Source organism: Solanum lycopersicum, chromosome 3, assembly GCF_036512215.1.
Source record: "Solanum lycopersicum chromosome 3, SLM_r2.1".
NCBI classification, from domain to species: Eukaryota; Viridiplantae; Streptophyta; class Magnoliopsida; order Solanales; family Solanaceae; genus Solanum; species Solanum lycopersicum.
The window spans coordinates 52,823,477-52,840,403 of NC_090802.1; the positions used below are offsets into that span (position 1 = coordinate 52,823,477).

General features: G+C 32.6%; 2 protein-coding genes across 2 annotated transcripts; both read left to right on the top strand.

Moving 5' to 3' along the window:
• Nucleotides 1–4,122: 4,122 nt before the first annotated feature.
• Nucleotides 4,123–7,549, top strand: LOC101247995 (metacaspase-1). The gene is made up of 5 exons (XM_004235157.5): nucleotides 4,123–4,808; nucleotides 6,209–6,539; nucleotides 6,743–6,863; nucleotides 6,969–7,175; nucleotides 7,296–7,549. The coding sequence occupies exons 1-5, from the start codon at nucleotides 4,442–4,444 to the stop codon at nucleotides 7,353–7,355; spliced, it is 1,086 nt and encodes a 361-aa protein (XP_004235205.1). The 5' UTR covers nucleotides 4,123–4,441; the 3' UTR covers nucleotides 7,356–7,549.
• Nucleotides 7,550–8,446: 897 nt separating this feature from the next.
• LOC138347657 (uncharacterized) lies at nucleotides 8,447–8,947 on the top strand. The gene has a single exon (XM_069295961.1). It carries the CDS (start codon nucleotides 8,447–8,449, stop codon nucleotides 8,945–8,947), a length of 501 nt encoding a protein of 166 aa, XP_069152062.1.
• The last annotated feature ends 7,980 nt before the right edge of the window (nucleotides 8,948–16,927 follow it).

Consider the following 16,927-nt stretch of genomic DNA (forward strand, 5'->3'; position numbering starts at 1 on the left):
TCTCTTTCTTCTTATACTTTACCTTATTTTTCTTTTATATTTTCTCCTTCTTATTTTTATACTTTTATATTTTAAAAATTTCTTTTACGTCTTTTCCTTTTATATAAATTTTTATTTTTTATTCTTTCAACATGAATAAATTAATTGATTCTTTTTTTTAAAAAAAAAATTCGCATTAAAAGAAATGTAAAGATAGTGTAGGTTTGATTTATTTATTTTTATTCTTCTCTTTTTTTAAAATAAATAAATACAATTTTATTAAATATACAAAGTGAAAAAAAGTAACTTAACCAATAAGACTAAATTTCATCTAATTATTACTAACTGCATATTGTAGAATATTAAGCTCCGAATTTTAATAAAGAACAAGATAAAAGGAAACTTTAGAGCAAGCAAGAATAAATACATGTTATATAAATTTTACTCTAAATTTAATAATATAAAATCTCAATCTATTTCATATTATAATGTAAAAATTAAACATGCATAAATTTACAACACTTTATATCATTGAAATCATATCTTGCATGATTCTGAAACCAAATAATGTAATAAAGATCAAGTGTTACCTTTTGTGAAAATTAAATCACAAAGAAAATACCGCGATAAGGACCATGAATTTGAAGCCTCGAATTCTACTATTTTTGAGTTTTTTTTTTTTTTTGCATGTGTTCCTTAGGGGAAAAAAAAGTGAAAAGTTTTCTTTTTTTTTTCTTTTCCTCTCTTTTGCTGATTTTTTTTTCTCTCTTTGGATTTCTGAAATTTTTTCTTCTCTTTTCCTTTGTACCACTTTTTCTTCTTCTTCTTCCCCTTTTTCCTCCCACTATTAATGTATATATATTTATGTATATGTGTACATGTGTATGGAAGAGTTGAATTAGTGGAGTGGGGTGTGGGGTGAGTGGAGAGAAATGGTGAAGTGGAGGTGGGATAATGGGTAGGTTAATTTTTTTTAATTATTTTTTTGTTATAAACTAATAATAATATTAATTAAGAAAAATTAAATAGATTAAAAAAATATAAAAAAATTAAAATCACTAATTTATTGAAACTTTGAATGAATAAATAAAAATATACCTTAATTCTATTTTTTTTGTGGTTTTCATATCTTTTAAAAATAAACTTAATAAAATAAGATAAAAGTCAAAATATTTATAAAAGATATTTAAGCACTAAAAAGGGTATAAAACTTTATTCCGTCAAAAATTACGTGTCTACATATATTATTATGTACAATTTATTACTAGTATTATAATAAATGCATCACGCCATCATGAATGAAAATAAATTTACTTTCAAGTAGCTAATGCATCTTCTTTTTTCAAATCTCAAGGACATGGTCTAATCACGAGGAGATCAATGATAAGTTAAAAAAAAGTAAAATTTACTATGTATTTTTTAAGAAATTGGTACGCAATATATAATCACCCTCACAGTGTTACCAAATAGTAAATATGTGATATTACAATTTGGTATTTGAGTCACTTTCAATGTTTCTATATATTAAGAAAGACATAATACATAAATATACCCTTTGACCTTACTTCAAATCACATTTATGTCCTTCAACTTGAATGTGCATAAGTAGACACTTAAACTTGTATAAAGTTAAACAAATAGACACATATGTCGTACATGACATCCTACATGTCAGATTTTGTCCTATGTTGTTTAACGTGTATTCTTTCATGTAAGACTCATATGTCTACTTGTTCAACTTTATACAAGTTTAAGTGATCACTTGTGCATATCCAATGTTGAAGGGCATAAATACATTTGTGTATTATATCATTAAGAAACTATTGAGTATCCATTTATTACAACAATTATGAGAACAACAATATTAACTAAAGAATTTATTACATAATTTGTGTAAGATTTGTTAGGTGTCCCGAGCATTAGGCTAGACGTGCTAAGGGCGTAAAATAGAATGCTTAAGGCGTAAGTCTTATGGAACTACGTCTCACATTTGAGTCCCAAAGTGTTTTGCTAGAACCCTGCCCCAAGGAAATTCCAATAAAATCTTTTAAAACACCACTCACAATTGATGGATATCTATATAAGCCATTGAAATTTATTGACATGACAGCCCAACGTGACAAAAAAAAAACATTCAAAATCATTTTCTTTTGGTGTGTTTCATAGAATTATTATTTTTTATGCCAATGCTAAGAAAAAAATAATAATGAACTTCAGTATTGGAAAAGGAAGATGATTTAAAATTAATATATATTTTTGAATAATCACAAATTAAGTTTGAGTTTAAAATTATCCAAAATTTTATGAAACGAACTTTAGCCTGCGATGCATACAGAGACTATTTGCAAGTTGCCAAATAACAGAATTTTAAATTAAGTTGCATACACTAAAAGATGACTCTTACGAAAAAATTTCGAAAAAATCTTCGAAATATGTCATAAATTAAACATAGAAATCACATGATAATATAAAATAAAATGAAATAAAATAAAATTAACTTCTTTTTATTCAAATATATCTGATCTTTTTCCTTAAATGCAGAAATTAGACTATTTTCAGAAAATAATTTTTATTTTACGTACTATAGAAAAACATTATTTTTATTAGAATAAGATATGTTGCGTACTTTGTGTTCATACGAAGTTAAAATAGAAAGAGTTATAAATTTATATATACATTATGATACTTGGACAAAAATATGTTAGGTAAGATCACTTGTTGATAGGATTGAGACCCACCATTACGTACATAAATGTAAGATTGAGTAATTTTCAATAATTTTAAGGCAATTTTCAACTACATAAGGGTTTTTATTGTTTAAAAATAAATTGAAAAGATATTCTTTAAGGAAAAAAAGTTTGATATACTTTTATTTTGTTATTTAAAATTGATATACTTCTCGTTATAAAAGTAACTCATATATATATATATATATATATATATATAAATATAACAAAAATAACTTTTAGCGATATTAAATATTGACATTAATAAGGAATGATAAAGTCTTTACCGGTATTAGTTAAGTGTCAATAGAACCAATGTAGCTAAAGGCTTTAGGGACATATACAAAGAGTGACAATTGCCGTTAAAAATACATATTTGATCATTTTTATTATAATGCATAGTATTATACAAATGGTTCATATATATCCTTCGTAAGTGAAAAAATAATCATAAATTATTTTTTATTAAAATCATATTCATGTAGGGGTATGTGTAGTCCTCCTCAATTTTTATTTCTTTTATCTATTTTTATTAATACACTAATTTGAATTTATTAGTTTGATAATCAAATTTATTATAGGTATCACAATGTTTATTTTATAGATAGGAAAATTAAATTTAAGTATAGTTGCCAAAAATATTTTAATTTTTCAACTATTAATTTTCAATTTTTTCCATTTACATTTCCTTCACTCCTTTTCTCTCTCTTATTTTTACACTAAAGAATTAAAAAAAAAATTCAAATAATAATAATCGAAAAAGTTAAAAAATGATTTATGTGTGAAAAGATCAAGTACATGATATTTTTAATAAAGATATATAAATTACTTTTGTAATGAGGGATATATCAAGTTATTTTTTTCTTTTTTTGGAAAAAAAATAAATATATCCCGAACTATCGTAAATGATGTGCAGATACCCTTTGTCACACTTTAGGGACATTGGTGCCTCTGCGTTAAAGAACTAGAGTATATATACCCTTGATACTAATGAAAATATACATATCATAAACTATTCACCCACTCGACATCGAATTGATAGATAAGATTGCGCCACGTGCGGGGGCGGACCCACATGGTGTCCGCCGGGTACTCGAGCACCCATTAACTTTGTTACTATGTGTGTGCGCGCGCGTGTGCGTGTGTGTGTAGATTTTGATAGATATTTGTATAAAATTAACATAGAGCGTACTTAAAACTCTTTTAGTATTGTTGTACCAAGGTTCAAATCTCATTGTTAACACATATTTTTTACAGAGCACCCACAACCTTAAAATCCTAGATCCGCCACTGGCCATGTGTTTTTATTTTGTCTTCCGTTAGAGTGAAAGGCATCCGCCACTGGCCATGTGTTCCTATTTTGTCTTCCGTTAAAGTGAAGGGCATATTTATTACGGAAGATATCTACGTATCTTTTAGGATATTTATTTTTTTAATACAAACAACAAACGAGGTTAAAGTTAAGTTACTTCAAATAATCAAATTATCAGCTAATTATGGTAGCCATCAGAGTAGAGAGTAGCAGTCTGAAAGAAAGTCAACACGGAGCCTTCGTCTCCTCATCCGTTCTCCTTCTTACCAACTCCCACTTCTTTTTTTCATTTCATTTCTTTTTTCTCTATAAATAAATAAATACACTCTTTTAATTTAATCCACCAATTCCATTATTAATTCATAAAAGCATCACCATTTTCAATTTATCAAATTAATTGAAACAAGAAGAAGAAAGAAAAAACATGATGATGCTTGTCAATTGTTCCAAGTGTCACACCCCCTTACAACTCCCACCAGGTGCAAAGTCCATTCGCTGCGCCATCTGCAGAGCCATCACACTAATTGCTGATCCTCACGCTGCTCCGCCAACACCCCCTTCCGCTTACAATAACCACTACTATCCCCCTTCTTCTCCTTCTCCTGCTCTTGCTCCATCTACTTATAGTTCCGGTCAAAATTCATCGTCACGAAAGAGGGCGGTCATCGTAGGTATTTCGTATACGAATACGAGGAATGAACTGAAGGGATGTATTAATGATGCTAAATGTATGAAATTTTTGCTCACCAATCGATTCAACTTTCCTCAAGACTCTATTCTCATGCTTACTGGTATTAAATCTTTTCAATCAATTTTAACTCGTTTCATCCTGATTTTGATTTACAATTCTGACGTAGTTTTCTATTGATTATGCCTACTGTGTCCCTTTTTTAACAAAGAGATTAAATTGCATTTGATAACTTTGTGAACTCCAGCTATTAGAGGGATTCAAAAAATTGTCTAACAAAGAGTTTTATGTAGGGATGGTAAAATCTTTAACCCAACTTGTCTAATCCGTTCAATCCGGTAAAGTTTGGATTGGTTATTGATTGGTACATTCGTTAGCTCAACTCATTTTTACCCATAAAAAAGATTTGGTTGATTTGTACCTGAATTGGCTTAGGACAAATCTTGTCAAAATATTTTTGAAAATCTCTTATTTGCAATTTTTATTATAGTGATAATAAAGAAAGAGAATAATTTTATTAGATACTAAAATAGTTTAAAAGAACATATAAAACAATTAAGCTTAGTAAAAATTGAGTTGAGTTGGATTTTGACCTGATATATAACCCGTTATCTCACTCAATTTGACCAAGAAAATTGGGATTGGATTATATTTTAACCCGATTATTGTCTTTAACTCATTATGATTCGTCCAAATTTAATCCAACCCGCCGAATTGCCACCCCTAGTTTATGTTTTCTATTTGCTATTTGAACGACTGCAATGACTAATAAATGTCAAAACCAACTAATATTATTCAAGTATATTTCCTCGTCCCTGGTTTTTCTCCTTGTACAAAAACTTCTGTCTTGGTTCATCCCACATTAAGTATGCTTCATTATCAATTTTTCTTCTAAAACTGTGATTAGTATTGCATAAGAAAGACAGAAGGAATAACTTGAAGAGACAGAGGGAATATCATTTAATAAAATAATTTATTAAAAGGTATACTCAATATGCCTTTGTTTTTCTTTCTTCACACCTTTATGTGACAATCACAGCTTTATCCGAAAGAGTGTGTTAATGAAAATGCTGGAACAAGCAGCTGGTGTCTGGTGTAGTTAACTATTATGCATAACTCCATCATTAATGGAAAAAAATAAGTGTATCACATTTGCTACTTAACATCATGACTTTACAATCGGAAAATGGTGTACAGGCGTCCCCAAGACAGTAAAATACTCGCGATGCTTTGTACGTGGTGGCTGATTGTTACTTTTTTGCTCTGATGTTTGATGTCTCGTAAACAATTCGTAAAGGCTAATGTCATTTATCCCCTTTTAGTTTGATTCTGAGTTAATTTTTGCGAGGAGATGTGATGAGGAGTGAGGATTTAGATCAATAAGTTTTGTGTTTTAATTATATACCATTGCATATTCTCATTTTATATGGTAATATTAATGGACTCACTATTAACTAGTCCTAACTCTGAAATGTCCATTTCCCTGTGGAAGTATACTTTCAGAAGAAGAGAGGGATCCATACAGAATACCGACAAAACATAACATAAGAATGGCGATGTACTGGCTTATGCAAGGTTGTCAAGCAGGGGATTCTCTGGTGTTCCATTATTCTGGTCATGGTTCACAACAAAGAAATTACACCGGAGATGAAGTTGATGGGTTCGATGAAACACTTTGTCCGTTGGATTTTGAAACCCAAGGAATGATTGTTGATGATGAAATTAATGCAACACTTGTTAGGCCTCTTCCGCGTGGAGCTAAGCTTCATGCTATTATAGATGCTTGTCACAGTGGTACTATGCTTGACCTACCGTTTCTTTGTAGGATGGACAGGTCTGTAGCACTACGTACTTTTTTGCCTTATGCTAGATTGTGTCTCTCAAGAAACAACCTCTCTACCTGCCAAGGTAGGGGTAAGGTTTGCGTACACTCTACTGAGTATACTAAGTATGTTGTTATTGTTGCTGCTCTCAGTATAACCTTTTCCAGACCATTTAATGCCCTATTATATGATATTTGATGTCCTTTGGTTACAGGACTGGACGATATGTATGGGAAGATCATCGTCCTCGATCAGGAGCATGGAAAGGAACAAGTGGGGGAGAGGTCATATCCTTCAGCGGTTGTGATGATGATCAAATCTCTGCTGATACGGATGTAAAATTCCTGCATCATCTTAACTTTTGAATCAGGGATATTGAAATTTATCCGACTAAATCAATCTAACTAAGCCGATTAAATGAACCTTCTGATTGATGGCAGAATTTGTCCAAGGTCACTTCAACTGGTGCAATGACGTTTTCCTTCATCCAAGCAATCGAGCAAGGAAAAGGAACTACATATGGAGGTATTCTAAATGCAATGAGATCTGCCATTCGCAGTTCTGATAATGGTGTAGGAGCTGGCATTGTGACATCGCTATTGACTATGCTGATCACTGGAGGAAGTGCTGGCATTGGAATGAGACAGGTACGTACCTTTTGCCAAACGAAATATGTTCGTTTAATTCAAATGTTTGAAACATAAATGTCTAGTTATTTCAAATCACTGTTTTGATGTCAAAATTGTTGTTATCATCTTTTGTTTCAGGAGCCACAATTGACAGCAAATGAACCATTTGATGTGTACACCAAGCCATTTTCATTGTAGCATCTTACTCATCAAGCAACACTACCAACCTAAGGTTTTTCATATTTTCATTTAGCTTTTGGGTGTTGAATTCCTGTACAGTTACCAAGAAGGCAGTTGTAGAGTACTAAGATTCTTATATTCATCAATTTCATAAAATATTAATCATTCATGTACGACTATGATTGTTGTAACAAGCCAAAATTTTCGTCAAAGGTGTTCATACTTTAGAATAAGTAACATAATAAAACCTTGCTGGTCAACAAAACACCTTAGTCTAGGCTCAAACCCACACCCCTCGAGGCAACTTTGAACAGTATTAAGCATTGAGCTATCTTCCTTTATTAGTATTCAAGATTGTTCAACAATTATTATATATAAAAAGTAACGAACGCTAAAAACACAATATTTGAAACACATTTGACCTTTGATCGAACTTATATGGCACTAATATTGCTGAGGTGGGGAAAAATAATTGACTGCACGAGCCGCAAGTGAATATATATTTTTTATATTAAAAATAATTTAAATTTAAAAAAAATAAAAATAAACCCATCAGCCCCAATCCCACCCCACTCCCTCACCTGCAACTCTCTTCTTCCTTCAGTCCCTACCCTCACCCTCTCATTCTTCCTTCTTCTTAACATTTGCCCCCACCCCCTCATCCCACCTAACCAAATCTCTTATCTCAATCATTTTAATTTCTTTAAGTATTCTCTATGAATCTTGATCGATTTACACCCTAATAAAATCTGAATTTTCAAATTTTGTTTGTGAAAGATTGAAGTTTAGATAATTTTAGAGCCCGTTTGGGCATAAATTTTGCAAGTAAATTTAGGGGAAAATTTGGCAAATTTTGTTTGTCCATATACTTTTTTATTATTTGGCAAATTTTTCAAATTCCCAAATACTAGAAAAAACTAGTATTTGGGCCAAATTTCATTATTTGGAAAGTTTTAGAAATTCAATTTTTACCCTTAACTTTTTTTCTACGAAAATAATATATTTATTGACACCAACCAATTCAATTAGCTCCCTGCTACATGCATTCTTTTGATTTCATACATTCATTTATTACAGTTAGTCTTAATGAACTAGCTACTAAATAAAACATGAATTGCATTTATTTTATTTTGATAGATAAATATTACGCTGTTGATGCTGGTCTATGGAATACAAGAGGATTTTTAGCTCCATTCATTGGAATGCGCTATCATTTGCAGGACTATCGAGGAAGTGAAAGAGAGCCTAAGAATGGAAAAGAACTATTTAACTATAGACATGCTTCTCTGCGCAATGTAATTGAAAGAACTTTTGGTGCATGGAAAAATAGATTCAGAATACTAAGACAAGGCATGAACAACTATGAATGTGACATGCAAGTGAAAATAGTAATTGCTTGCGCTGTATTGCATAATTTTTTATGTGAACACCAAAGTAGTGATGGAATATTCAATGAATATGAAAATGATGATATGGTTGTTGATGAAAGTGACGAACTACTGGCTCAGGGTAACAACATCGCTTCATCTTCTCAATCGTCTGATTCGAAAATGCAAGTTCATCGAGAAGAGATTGTTCATAAAATGTGGGAAGATTATATTAAAGAATAGGTTGAACTCTTTCAGATGAGAAAGCATAGGTTCTTCAGTGAGTGCAATATTATTCCTTTTGTTTTCTTCTCTTTTTTCCCCCGAATTTATATTAGCTGTATTTTCATTATCATGATTTGTACCAAGACCTTTTCACTATACGAATTTTTTTAGTAATGATTCTTGTTGATTTGTTGCGGAAGTCATAAATCTTGTTACGTGATATTTCTATTGTGCTATGTAATACAAATTTATGGTTAGTTTGATAGTTTTAAAAACATATGGGGTATAAATCATATTTCTTCAAAAAAATGAAATATGTTTCTCAAATTCTGTGGCCAAACACATGGTAAAATTTCACCCAAATTTTCATCCAAATAATATTTGCCAAAAATATTTGAATATTTATGTCCAAACGCTAGCTTGAAATCTTGAATAGTAATAATATATATTGAAAAGTTTGAAAAATTTCACAAAGAAGCTTGAAGAATAACGAATGAGTTATGTGAAATTAATTTAAAATTGATAAGCTTTTAGTGTAACAAAAAAACTCATATTAAATAGGAAAAATTAGACCAATCTGACATGAATTTAGTGCTCAATTATGAACAAATATGAAGAACATGATACGGTAAAATTTAATGTGCAAACTTATCATTTTTTAAAATTACTTTTAGCTTTTAATTTCTTATGTGGCATTAAAAATGACATAGAATTTTACAAAATGACGTGAAATTTCATGTATAAGTGATTGTACTATACTAACACACAAAAAATAAGAAAGGGGTTTAAAATATTGTGTTTTAGTGAGTTTAAGGATTTAATTGGCAAATTTGTGAATATAAGGATCCTAATTGACAAACTGAGCTAAGTATAAGAATCTCCCGGTCATTCTGTCTTACTCCCTCTATCCATATTTTCTTTTATATCTGTCCCTATTTACTTGTTCATTTTAACAAATTAAGAAATGACAACAATCTTTTTTCTAATATGCCCTTATTTAATTCTAAAAAATTTCTAGTACGACTAAGTTGAAATACATGCCTTTTGGAATCAAAAAATCATTTATTATACTTGAGGAGTTGTATAATCTTTTGAGTTAAGGGTAAAATTATAACTAACCTATGATAATAATTGATATCTTAATATTTGTGTCATATCTAAAGTGGACAACTAAATAGAAACTGAGGGAGTAATAAATATCAACCATCTTTGAATATTTCTAGTAGTCCAAATAAATGTCTGTATAATAGAGAATTATTGCTGAATATTCTTAATGACTGGTTATTTGGCATTGAAACAAATTTTGTATTGCCCTTTATATCTTATTTTACTGCTTTGATTGTCACAACAACAAATATTCTTTAGTCAATATTTCACGATGATACTTTGAGTTTTTACCTATAATACTCACCTTCCTTTGGTAGCATTTCAACTAAAATAATTAGTGTGTCCAATTTACAGTAGAAGATATTGTTGAATTCTAAAAAAAAAATTATATCAGAAAAAAATATTCTTATTTATACAAAATATTCTTTAGTCTTAATAAATCACGATGATGATTTGAGTTTTTATCTATAATACTCGCCTTCCTTCGATAGGATTTCAACTAAAATAATTAGTGTATCAAATTTACAGCAGAAAAGATTATTGAATTCTGAAAATGATTTATATCAGATAAATTCTTATTTATACACTAAAACTATACAAAAATTCTCTATAGATTTCATGATCAAGTATTTCTTTTATAAGATTTACCTCCCACCAACAACCCCACCCATACCACCCAAGGCTTTTCACTAATTAAAAATTCAATATTTATTATATAAACATAAAAAAAAACTAAAAAATAACTTTATCGATTTAGATAAATTTCCTTCCACCACTAATGAAATTCATCGATGAGGATTATTCTTTTGTTTCTTTAATCAAACAATTCGAGTTAAATATATAAAAGATAAATCTTAAAAAAACGCTTCTCTCTTAACTTAATCTTATGTAATAATGAGAATTCAAATTAATTAATATTTTAATATAAATATAAAAGATAAGAAGGTCAAGACAACAAGAAATTCCAATATTTTAAATATACCTTCAAGTTTATTATCATCCGTGCCATTTGTTGTCACGATCAAAATCGGGTCGCGATTGGCACCCACACTTACCCTCCTGTGTGAGCGAACCAACCAAATCTAAACCTTAACATTTCAATGTACTATCAACATAAAGTAATGCGGAAGACTTAAACTCATTTATAAAAACCAATTCAATAACTATTATTTCCCAAAATCTGGAAGTTATCATCACAAGAACATCTACTTCGAATTACTAAATCTAAGAGTATCTAAGAAGCTAAAATACATAAACAGCTAGTCCATGCCGGAACTTCAAGGCATCAAGACATGAAGAAGAAGATCCAGTCCAAGCTAGAAGCTTTGTTTTATCGAAAAAAGGTGATTTTTCGAAAAGAGTTTGTTTTATTTTAAAGTATTTTTCGACTTTAGGAGTCGCCACTTAATTTTTAAGAAAAATCAAGAAAACTCATTCTCAAAACAATTTAAACAGAAAAGTCGTTTTGAAAATATTTTTTAGGATTCGGGATTCTTATTAGCGTCTTAGGAAGGTGTTTAAGGCACCTAAGACACTCCGTTAAATACGGTTTTCAAACGACTAACTTATTTGATTATTTTTATTTTTACCCTTTGCAAATTTATTTGAACTTTTATCACGATTTACTTAGCCAAACTTTGCAAATTTGAGATATTAATCTTTTAAGATTCCGTCTTAGTTAAACTTTCTAAGCCTTAACTCTCTAAGCAGACTTTCAAATTTTAAACCTCTATCGTTTCAAAACTTCAATTTTTATTTTTTAGTTTCATAAAGCAAAAGGCGTTCGATGAGGGGGTTTGGAGTTTTTCAAACTCTAAAACTAACGACAATTCAAACAAACGCACAAACAAGTAATAAAGAGAGAGAGAGAGAGATTTGGGTCCAAGTTTTCGGGTTCTGTTCGCCTTGACCGAAACTTGGACCCACCTGCTTTTGGGTTTTTTAACCCATTTCTTTCTTTCGTACCTGTCCTAGTCTAAACATACAAGAATAAATATACGGAAAGTAAAAATGACAAGGGCTTATGCCCAAAATAAATACAACTTAATAAATAAATAAAAAAAATCTTCTAATACTCCTTCCTCGAGCACCTTCGATCTTCATGAAGTTTGAATTTTCGCACGCCTGCTGCCATTCATATTTTTACACCTATTTAAGGTATAACGTTTCTGTATATCAGTGTATACAGGCTGTATATCAGCCTGTTTTTCAACTTTCGAGAGTTGAAAAATTCTTTTTCAGCAGCGTACTTTACTGCCATCAACCCAGGTTTCGAACTAGGCCTCCTGTACATCTTTTGATATGTATATCACGGTATAAACTGTGTATATGGTTGGTATACAGCTTCTCAATATATGCAACTGTAATTTCCAGCAATTTTCCAAGTTCTGGTGAACCAGAATCAATCTCCAGCAGTGCATTTTCTGCTGTTCTTCTGACCTGTACACCTTTTGAGAGGGTTCTATGACTCGAAGAAGATATTCTGAGCCTTTATGGCTCGATGAGGAAGTGTAGTGAGATGGAATAAAGTCCATGAGGACTCGAGGAGGGTTTCACATGCAATAAAACATACAAAAGATTAGCACTTAAAGCGATAAACTAATAGAAAGTGTCTTGAACAAGACGAAGATAAAAGATGAACTACTTGGAGAAATGAGTTAGAGGGGGGATAAATGACTTCAAAAAAAATTCCGAATGATATTAAGAAATAAAATCTCACAATAAGTAGGATAAATAACAGGGGCAAGCAATGCATGTACACATATTAATAAATCTGTCAAGTGCATGAGGATACATCACTGCTGTTAGTAAATACAAGGTGGACATGCCATACTTAACCATATTGAAACACAGTGGGGAAAATGGGAGGATGTCATTATGCCACTGTTGAAATCTAATAGAGGTCACTTAGCTAACACACTTGAGGCAGTCAAAATAATTAAATTTACATGAACTTACCGAAATACTTCAAGTTCTTTTAGTTTCTAAACATCAAACAACGAAGATATAACCAACAAAATCATAGTTAAACGACAAATGATCATGGTTAGAACCAAATTTGAGCCAACAACAGACTCCTAATGATAAGGAGAGATGCATGTTATATGAATCACATGCTTAAGAAGATAGAAAACAGACAAGCTGACACTAAAGATGAAGTTAAAAACTTTATCATATGCAAATCACAAAATGATACCTAAAGTGAGATAAGAGTTCATGAGCACGGGTGATGAGGTTCATGCACAAAAGAAGGTGGAAATTAACAAGTGATCATGAGATATATTTTTTATTTACGAGAATGTCAAATGATTCATTTGGATGTAGCAACAATCTTCTCAACGTGTAGTAATCAAACAAAAGAAAAAGTCAACTTCACCCATATTCAAATTGGAGAACAATTTTTATTTCAATAATTTGTAAATCTTAATTGGCTCAAAATAGAGTGGAAATTGGTAGCCTACTATTCTTAGCAACCAAACCAATACATTAAATTAGGGAGGAAGCTGGAGGGGAAACAATGTTGACAAAATAACTGGCAGCAAACAAAGAAAGTGATACTTGAATAGTAAATCAGATTTTTTGCTCCAACCTTACTCAAATCTCTTAAAGAAATCACATAAGAAAAGACCAATATGCTATCCCACATATGTTAGATGCACTAAACGATTAATCTCAAACCCATATTAATCATAAAATCAACCTAAGATGGTATAATGAGTAGTTGAAATTCAATGGATATGAAAGGAAAACTTTGGACAGCCCACAAACTTAAGAAAAAATAAAATAAAATAACAAGCCACGGAAATATATGCAGAAACCAGGAACAAGATTACCATTGTATCGAATACGGGCACATTTTCGAATTAACACTAAGAAGATTTGCAGATTTAGAACTCATTTCGAAGGAACACCCACTAAAATGAACTCAAAAACCATGCCCAGACAGGTTACCAGCAACTTAAAACTTGAACGAATATAGACAATGAGGAGGTACAAACATGGACCTCATTATGTCAAAGAACAAATACGTGGAAGGTAAATCCAAAGTAAATATCAATTTAAGGATGATTCACACAAGTAATCGGGATATAATCAAATAATCCAAGCAGATTTGTGACTATAACAGTAAAATACTAACAAAAGAAATAGAGAAAACGATGCTCTAGATGATACTCATTAACCAAATTCTAATCCAAAAGACATAGAACCAAAGTTGAGAAGAATAATAACGAATTAACAAAGCAAAAGAAAAACGACATTACCTCTTTTTGGTCAGCGATTGAGACAGGACGAGCAGCAGCAACGAGCTTACACCACCAAAACCAACCTCGAACCACAGCGAAGGCGTCTAGCGGAATATCACAATCGCACACCCTAGACGGAATGGAAATATCTCTCGACTTCCTTTTCAACTCCTCTCAAAGCTGGACAAGAGAAAAATCGACAGAACAATCTTACGATGAAGCCTGAAATCAGTTTTCCAGCCTAACGATTCTGCTATGGGTTGAGCGATAAACAAGAAAACTTTTCCAACAGAAAGAAGATCTTTCTGAAAAATCCTCTTCCGAGCTTTTCGAACCCAAATTTCTCAACCAAAAATTGCTAACCCAAAATCCCCCCCTTTCGTGATCAAAAAACTCCCCCTTTTTATGAAGATGGGAGGGGTTTATCTAGAGGGAGAAATTTCAGGTTTTTGGAGTTAGGAGGGTGGGTGATACGATTTTCCGCCCATTTTTTGAACTCAAAATCGAAATCCCTTTGGGTCAAACCCACAAGGCAATTGCGTGTTGGCGAGGGCGACAGAGACGTCTCGCAGACCTGCTTGACAGCGGCAGGGTATGGGTCTCTGTCGTTGCGTCTCGCTCACGCGAAATGGAGGGGGGAAGGGAGAAGATTGTGGGGTTGTTGACGCGATTTCTGAGGAGTTTGGTCTGTTTTTCTGGGTTCTGTCGAGAGGGGAAGGAGAGAGCGAGCGTGGGGGAGACGCGGGAGAGAGGGAAGGAGAGGAGAGAGCGAGCGTGGGAGAGGTCGCGTGGCTGCGCATCTGGGAATTGTTTGGGAATTTTGGCTTTTCTGTTTTGCTGGGTTCGCGTGGGGTGAGGGGAGAAGAAGGAAAGGGGAACGGGTCGGGTCGGGTAGGATGGGTTCTGGGTCGGGTAGGATGGGTTATGGTGAATTGGGTTGGGCTGGAGAATAAAAGAATTGGGTGTTGGGATTAATTTGTTGGGCTTGTTTTAAAATGTGTGTTGGGTTGGTATTTTTTAAAAGAAATAAAAGGGATGTTGGACTGGGTCGAAGAGGATGGGCCGCCTGGGGGGAATTGGGCCTTGAGTCTGTGGGCTGTTGGGAATATTGGGTGTAAGGAATTTAGGCAAAATGGGTTGAGGACGAAAGTGGGCCTCGAGTAAATTTGGGAGAAGGGAAAGAAGAAGAGGGAGGGGGGTCGCGTGGGGGATGGGTTTGGGCTAAAATTAAAAGTTGGGTTGAAGATTTAAAGGAATGGGTTTAAGATATACATATATACATATATTTTATTTTCGCAAGATTTATAAGACTAACTAACTTTAAATAATTTAAAAAACTCACGAAGTTCGATAATTAATTTATACCAACGCGGGTCAAAAATTGGGTGTCAACAAGCTTTACCTCACCCTGAAATCCGGAGTAATAAAGACTGGCTAGAGTTGCGGTTGAGTTGAAGACGATGGCACGTTTACTGCACTCCACAAATAACAAAGAAGAAAACATAAAAGTAGGGGGTCAATACAAACACAAGTAATGAGTAGGTATCATCGGCCAACTCAAAATAGAAAACAATATATACCAAGTAATATCATAAAATCAACTATGATACTCAACATGTAGCATTTACAATTACCATAACCCTTGGTTACAACACCAAGCTCATCAATGAGGACTCACGCCTCCTCATCATACTCATTTGGGATTTAGTTTCATTAGATTGAGTATATTAACGTCTTTCAAGATTCATTATCTTTATTCCTCTCGTGTCGGTACGTGACACTCCGCTCCTCATATACTATCCTGGTGTCGGAATGTGACACTCCGATGCTCATATACTATTCTGGTACCGGAACGTGGCACCCGATCCCCTAATCTCCTTCTATCAATTCATCAAACCTTCTTTCTTACCAAAGCATCATCAATCTCATTATTTTAGTTCATCACGCCTTCTTTTATACCAAGGCCTCATCATTAACAAAGAGATTAGGGTTTTTCAAGATTTGGGATTCAATAACTTCATCATGCTTATATAATCACAATTATATAATTACATCCATGCAAGCATACAATTAAGCACATAGCAGGGTTTACAATATTATCAATACATATCATTCGCTATTAAGAGTTTACTACGAATATCGTAAGAGAAACCATAACCTACCTCCACCGAAGATTTCGTGATCAAGCAAGCAATTCCTCAAGATCTTTGCTATCCTCTTCGTTTCCCTTTTCTCTCGTTCGATCCCCTCTCTTTTCTTTTTGTTCTTTCTATTTTTCTTATTCAAACCCTCTTTCTTTTACCCTAATTAACATGTAATTAAGTGTAAAAGATGACAATAATAACCCACAATTTAACTCAAGGTTACCTCTTTTATCCCCCAAGAAATTGAGTTATTAATATAAACCCACGAAATATATAATTATAGCAGAAATGGTCCAAAACGCCCCTTTAAAACTTAACCAGAAATTCGACTCCGACTGGGATTACGCAACCTGTGACGGCCCGTCGCGCCTGTGACGGCCCGTCGCGCCTGCGACGGTCTGTCATGCAGGTTCGTCAGAGACTCGATTTCCTTAAGGAGTTTGTGACGGCCCGTCGTACCTACGACGGTCCGTCCTGCACTTCCGTCACGACGTTCAGAGAAT